We start from the raw sequence: 14,101 nt of genomic DNA on the forward strand, positions 1-14,101 counted from the left end.
ATATATTCGTGACAAATGTATTTGTGAGAAAAAATTAACAAAGAAACGTACTCATTGACCAATTTGATACAAGAGTATATATCACAACATATTTGCAAATCAACATTATTTCATATATTTTTCTTGTAACGTGCGATATGTTCCAATGTGATGACCGCATTCAGGACATTTGTGATCAACATCTTTACATGCTTTTACACAAAATGGAATGAGACAACAGCCACAGAAGCACCTTAAATACACAAAATGAAAGATAATCAGTTTAGCTATTAATTGAATGTTAACTGAACATGTTAATTTGAAAACTATTCACTTCGTAAACTGATATAACTTGCTTGGAGAAAATCATTTATCATCCATTGAGCATTATTATTATTATTATTATTATTATTATTATTATTATTAATTATAGCACGTTGAAGTTTTATGTTACATTTTCTTTTAATACTATACCAATAAACTAAATTATTTTTTGATTTTATTATCAGTGCGAAGTTCAACAGTAGCCAATCTTATTAAACTTGAAGCCAAGTTTAAACAGAATAATTTATCATTCTATAGCTTAGTGGTTAGAAATTATTTTCTAAGTTGATAGTGATTACCTTTTGAACTATTAATGATCAGTTATTTTTACAGTAAAGTTCATCCATTTTATTATAATATTAACATTTGTCATCTCAATACAAACAGAATTTTGATTCGAACATTCGAACAATCAAGAGTGAAGATTTTTCCTAATTTTCATAAATTAAACAGTATTGCTATAACTTTTTATAGGTAATCAATACCAAGGTTGAACTTGATAGTTTCTATAATGAATATTTTTGTTATATCCCAATGAGTTGAAAATTTGTATTTCTGACGTTTCGTGACTTAATGTAAGCCACTTCTTCAGAGTAAATAAATAACCGAATTAAATTAACACAAGTTTAAATAGTACAAAAGAAAAAAACTATATATATATATATATATATATATATATATATATATATATATATATATATATATACAAAACCGTATTGAACACAGAAATTATGGGTAAATTGTATACTTTTATTTACTAACAGTTAATATTGAAATCTTAATTGCATGTTAACCTAATTTTGAACTTGTCAGACTCTGAAATTTTCACTGGGAATTTAACTAACTATCTATTTAGTTTTCAAAATTCGATGCACTATTCGATAGGCTATTAAATTATGACACCCATATCTTGGGAAATAAATTATTCTTTTACCCACTACTGAATAGTAGTATAATATAGTGAAAATCAATATCAAAATAGAAGTATCCTAAAAAGGTTTCAGTATATTAATCAAAACAAAATGATCTGGAAATTAATACAAATTTTAAAGATTCAAATACCTATACTTAAATGATGATTATAATCAATTTATCAATCTTGGATGAAAGTAACTACTAATGATTAACATTGAATATCCTAAATCTCAATTTACAGTTGCTGGATTATTCCACTATTCAATTTCGCTGAAATCTACTCCATCATCAATACTAATTTTCATAGCATTATGCACTCCATATTACTTAAACTTATATCGAACATAAATGACTGAAGGAAGGTGGAGTAAGTATCATTACCAAAGTTTGATTTGATAATTTCGAATAAATTGAGCATTGGGTTGATTGTTATAAATAAAAATAATATATTTGTAATATCCCAATGAGTAGAAAATTAGATTTTCTGACGTTTCGTGACTTAGTGTAAGTCACTTCTTCAGAGAATAAATAACCAAATTAAAATTAATCCAAGTTTAATTAGTACTAATTAAACTTGGATTAATTTTAATTTGGTTATTTATTCTCTGAAGAAGTGACTTACACCAAGTCACGAAACGTCAGAAAATCTAATTTTCTACTCATTGGGATATTACAAATATATTATTTTTATTTATATTCGTTTGGAGGTTTACTGTTAACTATCAGTGACCTTGGGCTATTATACAATATTCAGATGATTGTCAAAAATGGTAAGAGATCGCATTCTAGACATGCCTAATTTATAAATTATAAATTAGTAACAACTTTGGAATATTTTTGTAACATGGTATTGTTAACTGACTTTGAGTAATATACTGTCAATTTTAAAAGCGATTAACCATTAAAAGTAATTCGAATTTCGGTTCATATAAACCAAATCATAACACAATACATTACTTACGTCTATTTAATGACTTGACCAATTTAATTATACTTAGACAGTCAAGTAGTGTATAGTTAAACTCCTCAGAATATTTGACTCTTGGGTTGACATAACAACAACTACACGACACATACATTTACATACTAATACATTTTAGCATAATTAATCATTAAACTTTGTATTGATCATGAATTAAATATTAGAATTAAAATTTCAATGAAACATACAATATTAGGAAATGATTATCCGTTTTGAAGTTATTACTGGTTAATAATCACTTTCAAAATAATAAACATTTTGTTTATATATCAAGAAATAACTCTTTTTTAAACAAGTGAATATCAAATCAAACACTGTTGTTAACTTACCCAACTATGCATAAACCTGTACAAGCTGCATAAGTTAGCATACCATTACGATATTTAATCTTTGTTACAATTTCTTGATGACAGTTGGGACATTTCAAAGTTATTGGATGGTCTTGTAAAGGAATTATAGTTACTGGTTGACTTGTAACTACTGGTGTTTCTTTATTCTGGTCAGTTTTGCCTGATAACACTAGGATAAATATCAGTAAAACAATTTTTTTCAATAATCACAATAAAAGATTAAACATATTTAGCAGACTATTATTATTGAACGAACTTTTAAATATTTTGCTTTATACCAAGTGACTGGTAACAAACGATAAGAAATGCCAAATTTAGCTTTCTTGTTAGTCAGCACATTTCGACTTGTATCTATAATTTTAAGAGAACTAATACATACCTCAATTAAACATATTACCACTAGACTATTGTACAGCTTTCCAACTTCAATCAGGTTGCTGATTATCTCAATTATGATATCACAAAAATTCTGTTATACAATATAAGATGAATGGCGAAATATGTTGCAAATGACCTAATACTGTTTTCATTGTGGTGATTATTCATTTTACAACCACTCAGTCAATACAATAAATAAAGTAATATCCTCTTTTTGATAGCAAACCTTTTAGGGTAAATTACAGAAATTTACCATTTATTTATTGATTAATAATTATAGTGATAAATAAAATGCTTTGTCAGTTAGTCATTGAAGAATGTGAACATTTCAATCAAAAATCTATCAACCTCTACACTTACGATAAAAAAATGGATTGGTAAAATTAAAACTCTCTGATCCATATACTTGCTTATACAGAAATAGTTCAAATAAGTTATAGCAACTCACGTGCAATTGAGTTTGTTCTCATTTAATTCAGTTAAGCCCTTTTGTTAATTTATTTAGCGGACAAAGTCATCCGTACTATAACAACTTATTGTACCTTTATTATTGTTGTGCTTGTATGAAATATGTATGCTTGAACATTGCTTACCGCCTACGCATATATTCATTCTGCTAGCTTTATTATTAACTGCTTTATTGATTCGATGATCCATTCATTTCCCTAAATATATACATGTACATTTACACTCTAAACTCTCGGTTCGCTGACTCATTCATTCTCCTCACTGCTTTGTGACCTAAGTTATCTGCTAATAAAACTGTAGTCGCTGCTTCTCTTTGCCTTCTGATTTCAAACACCGTTGAGGATTATACGATAACGGTTACGAGGGTGATTGGTTAACGAAGCACAGCCACCACAAAGTTATTCAATAACCCTGTATCCCGATATAACTAATAATTGGCCATTTGACAATAAGATTACTCTTACCTGATTGACTATATCTATTTATCTTTGAGAACGATATTTACAATCATTCTATTCACAAATGTGATAAATAAGAGAAAATCCCTGAGGTGATATAAATATTACTCATAACTATATGTAAAAGTAAATAACACAAAACAGAATAATGATAACAAATAGGATGATAAATATCTCGTTTTTTGTAATAAGTAAACAATCGAAATCAGACAATGATTTACATAATCGTATTCAAGTAATCTTATGAATAGTTCAATCCCATCAGTGAATTTTTAATAATTTCTTAAATCCTCGATGTATTGGTTAAATCAAATAGTGTAGCTCATTTACTAGGAATACGTTTATGTATTCAATTTTAACCAATACTGCTCATGTGAACGATAGTGAAACTACTCATCAACACAAATTGAAAATAATGAACTAGGTATGAACCTAAAACCTAAAGAATGGAAGCTGATAGATTTAACCTCCACGGTAGTAATGTTAGTCACTCTCTAGGAAGTACATTTCATGTATAAAAATAAAATGATTTCATGTTGAAATATACTAATGAGAATGAGAAAAATAAGGAATTTAAATTTCCTGCTATTTAATTTATATAATACACTTGAAAGTTGCTCAGAAATAACGGGATTTATTTAAAACTCTTAGTTTTAATCTTTTGTAAGCTGAACTGGATACAAATAGAATTATTAATTAATAGGATATGTACACTAAATTAAATCAATTTTTATAGATTACCGTTAATAGTAATCTCCATTTTGATAACCTGATTCATCTGTAATTCAGTTTTGGTTGACAAAGCAATATAAGAACATTTTGTCACTCTTTTACAAAATTAAGTTATTTAAAGTATCAAACGTTAATGAGTCAATCAGACAATAGTACACAAATGCTTCATTATACGTATTAACATCCGATAGATTACATCCCTGTAAGGTTATGGAATACTGGAAGATTTTTTATTGAAGATTTTCGGGTTCTGATCAATAAGATATTAGTTACTGAAATGGTTAATACACGAGTTCATCTCTTTAGAAGTTAATTTTCTTTGGGGCCAGTAACACCACTATAATTAAAATATGATCTTCAGATCATAGAATAGCAGATCTCGTCTGGTTCCTAGGGTCATAATAAAAGACCCGAATTTCACTAAACCCTCTAATGCCCAAGTGTCTCGTGATTTCATAATACTTTATGGTAATAAATAATTCCTATGGAGGTCATTGTGTATTCATTTCAAATTGATGATGCCATTATCTTAAAACTGCTGCTCCGAACTCATTGTACCAAACATCTACGTAGATTTATTGTTGCTACAATCATTCGAATAAACTGTATTTGTTCTAAATACATGTACATAGACTATTTTTGGTAAAATATCTGTAAGCTTCTAAGAAAACATAGTCACATTTATCTGCATGGGGTTGTGGAGATTATTATCTTTTTGATTGAGATCATGAACTGATTGATCTTAGACCGCTATTGAAAACCTGAAAACATTGGACGGCCGTTTTTTCCTATTGTGGGACCCCTCAGCGGTCCGCATCCATGATCCCACTCGCATGATTCAAACCCAGAGCCTCGGTCTCGATCACATTTAACCATATTTCGTTTAACCTCAATTCTTTTGTTTATATAAAGCTATTTTGATTTTATTTCGGAAAACAAATTATTTGTAATTACCACCATTAAAAACCAAAATTTGATAGGAATGTCTTTTTCAGAAATATCACAAAAGAAGTACATTCAATTAGGTGGATTCACTTACTAGGTTCTTGCTGTAAACCCATATTTGTTAAATTTCAGCACGAATGATTAGTTTTCTGTGAGCTCACTTGGTAGGTTTTCCTCACAAAATTCTTAATATCAGTCGGATAGTTTTGCAATGTGAAATAAAAATTAAAATGTAATCATTTTATTCTCATGTAATTTCATCTATTTATTAAATATAATAGTAAGAAACTCAATAACTTATTTTTAGATCATACTATCTGTATAATTGGTTGGTTCAATATCACTTCTGGCCTATAGTCAATGGAATAAGTGAAAGTGAATAAAAACCGGTTGTTTGCTAGACCAATCATAATAACGGTTAGTTAACATGACTAATAATTTATTGTCCACAATAATAAAATAATAATAATAATAATAATAATAATAATAATAATAATAATAATAATAATAATAATAATAATAGTAATAATAATAATAATAATAAGATAACGATATTCACAGGCGCCATCAGAAGAAGCTTATCTCGCCCATTACTTATTTGTCAAGCAAATTGGCCTCAATCAATTATTGTTAATCGAAATATATGATAAAAATAAAAACTACTCATTAAAAGAAGTAAATTAACAAACTGTTTTACCATAGAAAAAATATTTGAGTTTTTGAGTAATTAATTTCACTATTTAGTTTTATTTTGAAACGTTCACTCGAGACATTTCATTGAATATCATATCTTATTTATCCATAATGGACGATTCAGTCTACTGGTTTATTTATTGTTACTTTTAAGGAAATTGAATACAAGTTCGAAACAAGTTCATTTTCAATGATAGTGTATGGATGAGACGAAATGACGAAGTGATTTTCCTTCAGCACTGATAAGAAAAAAAAAGGAAAACAGCTAAACAGTTTAAACTATTTTCAACTGTAAGACTTTAGGACTCGTTCTAATCACATCTAATTTACTACTTCAGGTAACAGCTTGGAACAAACATGACTTTAATGATGATACTTATGGATAGCCTAAATGAGTGATATTAAACCGAATTTGTGCAAAATATCATCTAAAGGGTTCTACATATACCTGGTTGATGAATTCGAATAGGTAGGGACTTTAAAGTATGGGCTCTTCTCCCGTTTCTTGGGTTAACATTTGTGCTATATTTTATTATGTAAGATGACTTTAGGAAACTTTACGATTATTAATACACTTTCAGTCTACAAAGTGAATGAAAACCAACTTCTTTGATTATAACAGTAATCCATTAATAAATGGATAGTACTAAGTTTCTAAAAGATGAGGTATGGTACAAGTTGTAAATCGTTGGAAAAAATACGTTATTATTGTAAAACGTTTTTCATTTCCATCGTTGCTACTCTGAAAAGACTCAATCATCTTTTATCGGCAAATAAGTTCTATGGACGGGTAAATTATCAACAATGTACATCTGCAATCCTACACAGTATTAAATCTATGACCTTCAAGTTTTGCAGAGAACCCACTATGTAAATTGAATGGTCTAACTTCTATCAATTAATGTTTTAAGGTGACCATTATTCAGTGACATCACTGAATCTTCATTTCTTTCCCACCTTGTTCATTGACATGGAGGGCTTAAACCCTTGGAAAATGTTATGTCTGTCACTGTCACGTCTGAAGAATACTTAACTAACCTGGTATTGAAACCCCTAATCCGACGGTGCGTAGTGAAAGGATAAACACTGATGATATTAGATTTCCTTGACCCCAGAAATAAGTTGGGTTAACACATGAATGCACTTATTTATATATGGATTTTACTCAAACCTGTTGATTAGTCGACAAACATCACACATAAGGGCAACGCACAGAATTACTACAAAAACCTGAGTTGCAAATTTTACCTTGAATTAATGCAAAGAATATTATCTTGAATAAACATCATACTGAAGTAAATCAATGTTATACTGAACGAAAATATTGTATTGTTTATAAGTATTGTTTATAACTGATATATGCTAAAGACACACATTAAATGTTAATTCATTAGGCTATAGTCACTAGGATAAAAAAACCTGGGAAACCAGTTCAAGTGAATGTAATACACTTCAGTCTACTGCCTTTTACATTCTGATCATAATTTATTACGTTTAGCTTATGTTCAAAACACGTAAATATGAGTTACTAATCATTTTCTTGATAAATTATTATTCCCTAATTGTCACCAATCAAATCGTATCTCCATCTTATATTTTTCATGGTATATACCACATTTGTTAACCTCATAATACGCTAAATTTGTTGCAAAAATCCCATTTTTATCCATTAAACTGTTCTACTGCTCTCATTTTAAAATTTTTTTCAAAAGTGGTTGAGTTACTTATGCTATCTGCAAATAAGGAGAACTTCTGTGCGGACAACCTATAACGGAATAAATATTAGCAGATTAGATTAACACTTTATCTATCAGTTTCATTTATAAAAACTATTCATTTATTGTTATTCTCATTTTCTGTTATCTAATATTTAAATAAATTCTGGTGTATCATTTATCATAACATGAATATATCTAATTGAAATTTCATCTCTACAGGTAAAAGATTGAATTTTACAGTCTGTCATAGTCAGAAGGATTTATAATACTCAGAAGCGTATCAGAATTACATGTAACTCACCAATCAAATCCTTAACATAATTTATCCATATGGAGCATCAACTTAATCTTACTTAATCCTTATTTTTTTTATCTCGGTCATTATCTTTTTACTATTAACTTCACTCAGTTATTTTTATTATTTAACATTATTACAATTAACATAACAATGCAATGTTAAACTGAGATTACATTTCATTCTTTTTTTCGTCTATATTTTATGATTACCGTGTGTAGACATCTATTTACAGTCTTACATATTGCTTCCAAGAATAAACCATTCATAGATCGGATATCAACTTATTCAGAGGTAAATGTTATAATTTCTATTCATTTTTATTAGTTGTCTAATTTAATTTGTTCGTAAAATTTAATTCAAATACTAAGATAGAATGACGTACTTCTTCACTTTTCCATGCAATATTTCCTTTTGTAAACTATTTAAAAGAAAGGATTAATAAATACACTGATATTATACGATGAACGCTAGTAACTATTTGAACTGTCTTACTATTTCTCTCTTTTTCTCAGTCTTGTATTATCTCAATGAGCTTTTACTAAACTAAAAAGCTATAAAAGTCAAACGGCATCATATTCGTCTATGGTCAATATATCATCTTTAAGTTTTTGTTCATACGTGAAATGTGCTCTCATTTTCTTTTATTCTCTTCATCTTTAGTATAGTTTTGTAAACTGAAATAAGTAATTTAAAGTATACAACGAATATAAATCAAAACTTATTGGAAAACTTACTCTCTCTCTCTCTCTTGTTGTTATTGTATTTTGAATAATTGTACGACTGTATTATTCAAATGCAAGTCATTGTGCAATTATTGTCAATTGTCATTCAACTTTTTTTTTAAATGAAGATCGTGAACTATTAATTAATATGTTACTAGTTGTTTTCAATTCATACCTGACTAACAAATTTACTGACTGACTAGTTGATTGAATAAAGAAAACATTGTTTTCTTTTAACATGTCTATTTTATAATCAATATCAGGAATATTAAACAGTTTAATGTATTTATCAAACAAAAACAATAATCTGTTAAAACTTGATCAATGAACTAGGCTGAAATTAAAAACGTGTGTAAACATGCCTTTTTAAAGGTCAAGTTAAATAAACTTGGATTCAAATAAAAACCTGTAATCATTGTCATACAAATAGTTTCTTAATGCACTTTGTATGAATGTCAAATACAAAAACCATATAATTGGTGACAAATAGAGATTTTGTTTAAATTAAACGTTGTTGTGCATGCAATGACAAAGGTTTATTAGTCAATACCTGTTAATAATCCATTTGAATTAATAATCAAACAAATATGTAATTTTGTTATGTCTTGTCCATTTTATTATTTTTCTTTTTACTGTAATTGTAAGTACTTGTTACACAACTTTGTTATGAAGACGATTTTTTTTAAATTTAGTTTAATTATTCAGAAAAATGCTTCTTTACAAATAATGCATGAGATTTCATTTAGAGATATATCAGTTCCTCTATTAGCAACAACCAACTGTGGGAAAGAACAAACCAGATCCTAGAGGAGGAAGAAATTAGGAAGAAGCGCTGGAAGTGGATAGGACACACATTGAGGAAAGCACCGAAATGCGTCACAAGACAAGCCCTCACATGGAATCCTCAAGGCCAAAAGAAATGAGGAAGACCAAAGAACACATTACGCCGGGAAATGGAGATAGACATGAGAAAAATGAACAAGAATTGGATGGAATTAGAAAGGAAGGCTCAGAATAGAGTGGGTTGGAGAATGCTGGTCGGCGGCCTATGCTCCATTAGGAGTAACAGGCATAAGTAAGTAATGAAGGTAGTTCAATAAATTATATTGTCTATTTAGTCAATATATATGTATAGATTACATAACATCAATAAGTATTCAGACTAGTGTGAGTCAGTAATTATGTTTTAAATAATTTTGTAAATTAATAATATATTCCTGTTTTATATTCGTACATGCTTTCTTCCGATAAGTCAGTGCTTTAAAAATGGAATATTTATTCTAATTTTTTTTTTAGTTTCTTATCAAGACCACTTATTTGTCCATGTTGCAAATGTGAAGACAAGGGTTGGCTATGCAAGGACGGCATTCGTACAGTTAAAGAAAATATGGAACTCAAAATAACTGTCAACCAGTGTTAAAGTCACAATCTTCAATACGAATGTCAAGACAGTTCTACTGTACGGAGCTGAAACTTGGAGAACTACAACAACCACCATCAAAGATGTACAAGTATTTACATATAATTGTCTATTCAAGATACTCATTATCCGTTGACCTGATGTCATCATCAACAACCTACTGTGGGACAGAACAAACCAGCATCCAGCTGAAGAGGAAATTAGGAAAGATGACTGAAATGGATAGGACATACGTTGCGCAAATCACCAAACTGCATGACGAGGCAAGCCCCAACTTGAAATCGTGAGGGGGAACGGAAAGGAGGAAGGCCAAAGAACACACTGTGTCGATAATCGGAAGTGGACATCAAAAGGATAAATAGCAACTGGAGACAACTGGAAAGGATTGCCCAGGACAGGGTTTGATGGAGAATGCTGGTGAGCGGTCTATGCTCCTTCACGAGGAGTAACAGGCGTAATGAGGTATGTAATTAATTCGATTGACAGATTTCAACATAGGATGAGAAAGATATAAATTATTGTGAAACTCCATAAGAAATGTTAGTGTGACTTTGCAGACTTTCTTTTTAAATAATTCCACGTATTTTTAAAGCAGCCTTCTGTCTGTAATCCCATTAAAATAATAACTATAATGTCCATTAGGTGACATCAAAAATACTAAGCTAGACAAATAATGAAAACTAGGCAGCATTAGACATTTGTTTCGTCCAATTATTGTCTTCGTTGATTAATACAGATAAACTCTGTTGGTCATGTCTTCTTACCAGGACTTGAAAAATTATCTCTTGAAATTAGTCACTAGTAAGCAGAGGAAAACTATTAGCGTTTTTCATGAAACCATTAGGTTCTAAATTTTAACTCACTTCAAAAAGAAGTAAGCTGTTAGAACTTTTCCGGAATCGACTAAAAGCCTGATTTTTTAAACAGGTCAACAATTATTGTCTAAAAGACGGAAACCCACATCAAACTGTCCAGTTCAAAGAACGAAAGACCTCCAGAAAAAATTATTGATACATTTTATAATGGTCCAGAATGTCACTTCATCATTAATATATTTTTTTTCAAAAAGATAAAATAAATTCTTTACTAATCTAACCAGGTTTGTTGTTATTTAACATTTTCTTTCCACCTTAGTTACGCCTGTTACTCCTCGTGAAGGAGCATAGACCGCTCACCAGCATTCTCCATCAAACCCTGTCCTGGGCAATCCTTTCCAGTTGTCTCCAGTTGCTATTTATCCTTTTGATGTCCACTTCCGATTATCGACACAGTGTGTTCTTTGGCCTTCCTCCTTTCCGTTCCCCCTCACGATTTCAAGTTGGGGCTTGCCTCGTCATGCAGTTTGGTGATTTGCGCAACGTATGTCCTATCCATTTCAGTCATCTTTCCTAATTTCCTCTTCAGCTGGATGCTGGTTTGTTCTGTCCCACAGTAGGTTGTTGATGATGACATCAGGTCAACGGATAATGAGTATCTTGAATAGACAATTATATGTAAATACTTGTACATCTTTGATGGTGGTTGTTGTAGTTCTCCAAGTTTCAGCTCCGTACAGTAGAACTGTCTTGACATTCGTATTGAAGATTGTGACTTTAACACTGGTTGACAGTTATTTTGAGTTCCATATGTTCTCCAATTGTAGGAATGCGACCCTTGCTTTGCCAATCCTCGCCTTTACATCTGCGCCTGATTCTCCTTGTTCATCGATGATGCTTCCCAGGTATGTGAAGGATTCTCCATCTTCCAGAGTTTCGCCATCAAGAGCGATTGGATTGATGTTGTCCGTGCTGTATCTGAGGACCTTGGTTTTACGCTGGTGAATGTTGAGGCCTACTGATACAGAGATTGCTGCTACACTGCTTGTCGTGACCTGCATTTGTTGGTGTGTATGCAATTGGAGTGCTAGGTAATCTCCGCAGTCCAGTTCGTCGAATTGGTTCTGAGATGTCCATTGTATTTCATGTTTTCCCTCAGATGTCGAGGTCTTCATAATCCAGTCGACCACCAGAAGAAAGGAAGGATAAGAGTAGACAGTCTTGTCTGACTCCGCTCCTTACTTACAATGCATCTGTCAGCTGTCCTCCATGCACGACCTCGCACTGTAGACCGTCGTATGAGTTCCGGATAATGTTGACAATCTTCTCAGGAACTCACTCCATAGTGTCGAAGAAGTTTCCATAATGTTCTCCTATCTACACTGTCAAGCGCCTTTTCATAATCAATGAAGTTGATGTACAGTGACGAGTTCCACTCAACTGAGTGTTCGACGATGATCCGTAGTGTCGCAATTTGGTCTGTGCACGAACGATCCTTACGGAATCTAGCCTGTTGATCTCGAAGTTGGACGTCTACTGCATCTTTCATCCGGTTCAGCAACACTCTGTTAAAGACTTTTCTTGGTACTGACAGTAATGCGATGCCTCTGTAGTTTTCACATTTGCTCAGATCTCCTTTCTTTGGAATGTTAATGAGGTGTTCTTCTTTCCAGTCCGTCGGCACTTGATTCTCCTGCCAAATCTTCTTGAATATCAGGTGGAGCATGTTTGTAGTTACTTCGATGTCTGACTTCAGTGCTTCAGCTTGTATATTGTCAGGTCCTGTTGCTTTCTCGTTCCTGATTTGTCTGATGACCATCCTGATACCTACGATCGTTGATGGAGTGACATCTATAGGAAGGTCTGTGTGTGCTGCTCCGATGTCCGGTGGTTTCATTGAAGCCGGCCCATTCAATAGTTCTTCAAAGTACTCTATCCATCTGTTCCTCTGTTCTTGAATACCAGTGGTTGGCCTGCGGTTTTTGTCTTTTACCGGTCTCTCTATATTATTATATTTGCCCGCTAGTTTCTTCGTTGTATCGTTAAGCTGTTTCATATTTCCTTCTCTTGCAGCCTCTTCCATCATCGTTGCTAGTTCTTCCACGTATTTCCGCTTGTCGGCTTTATTGCTCTTCTTCACTTGCTTCTTTACTTCTATGTACTCAGTTTGTGCTTGAATATTCTCTGCTCGTGTTCGGCTGTTGTTAATTGCTGTCTTCTTGTTCTTCCTTTCTTTGATCTTGTCCAGTGTTTCTATAGAATTCCATTCTTTATGATGATGCTTGTTGAGGCCAAGAACATCCTGACACGTTGGAGTTAATGCTTCATTGATACCTTTCCAGTTGTCCTCCATAGTAGTTTCTTCTTCCTTCAGTAGATCCTGAAAGGTTTTGAACCTGTTGTTGAGAGTTATTTTGAATTGGTTGAGTTTGTTAGTATTTCGAAGGAAGGCCGTATTGAACCTTTGTATTGCTGTTTGTCCAGTTGTCCAGTTCTTCTTTAGCTTCAGATTCATCTTGGCCACAACTGGTTAGTGATCCGAAGCTGTGCCAGCTCCTCTCCTGATTCTCACATCTTCCATTGTCCCTCGGAATTTCTATTGATGCAAATATGATCTATGTGGTTCTCTGTGGTGTGGTCCGGTCAGATTCATGTAGCTTTGTGCATATGTTAGTGTAGAGATATTGTGCCGCCTATAAACAATTTGTCGAATACACATAGATTTGTGAATCTTCCCCATTTTCATTTCTCTCTCCCAGTCCATGTCGTCCCATGATATCTCCATATCCGGTGTTGTCTATTCCGACTTTGGTGTTTAGATCTCCCATCAGAATGGTGAGGTCGTTTCTTGAGCACTTCACTATGATTGGTTGCAGCCCCTCATAGAGTTGATCTTTAATGTCG

General features: G+C 31.8%; 1 protein-coding gene across 2 annotated transcripts; it reads right to left on the minus strand.

The window, feature by feature from the left end:
• Nucleotides 1-9,163, minus strand: MS3_00004124 (uncharacterized protein). Of its 2 annotated transcripts, XM_051212008.1 has the most exons (5): nucleotides 9,138-9,163; nucleotides 8,971-9,098; nucleotides 5,626-5,714; nucleotides 2,530-2,719; nucleotides 1-232 (listed from the first exon to the last, which is right to left on the minus strand). In XM_051212008.1, exons 3-5 carry the CDS (start codon nucleotides 5,645-5,647, stop codon nucleotides 106-108), a joined length of 339 nt encoding a protein of 112 aa, XP_051072143.1. In that variant the 5' UTR covers nucleotides 5,648-5,714; nucleotides 8,971-9,098; nucleotides 9,138-9,163; the 3' UTR covers nucleotides 1-105. The 2 variants fall into 2 exon arrangements, with proteins under 2 accessions (XP_051072143.1, XP_051072144.1); XM_051212009.1 differs by lacking the exons at nucleotides 5,626-5,714; nucleotides 8,971-9,098; nucleotides 9,138-9,163 and adding an exon at nucleotides 3,377-3,468 and having other exon boundaries at nucleotides 2-232.
• Between the last annotated feature and the right edge of the window lie 4,938 nt (nucleotides 9,164-14,101).

Source organism: Schistosoma haematobium, chromosome ZW (assembly GCF_000699445.3).
Source record: "Schistosoma haematobium chromosome ZW, whole genome shotgun sequence".
Classification (NCBI taxonomy): Eukaryota; Metazoa; Platyhelminthes; class Trematoda; order Strigeidida; family Schistosomatidae; genus Schistosoma; species Schistosoma haematobium.

Excerpts from the sequence above, each read along its gene's own strand:
- MS3_00004124 (XM_051212008.1), bottom strand. The coding sequence starts at position 5,647 with ATGGGTTTACAGCAAGAACCTA. Across the intron at positions 2,720-5,625 it reads GGGTTTACAGCAAGAACCTA|TGTTATCAGGCAAAACTGAC; the intron begins GTAAGTGAATCC and ends TATTTATCCTAG. Across the intron at positions 233-2,529 it reads ACAGGTTTATGCATAGTTGG|GTGCTTCTGTGGCTGTTGTC; the intron begins GTAAGTTAACAA and ends TGTGTATTTAAG.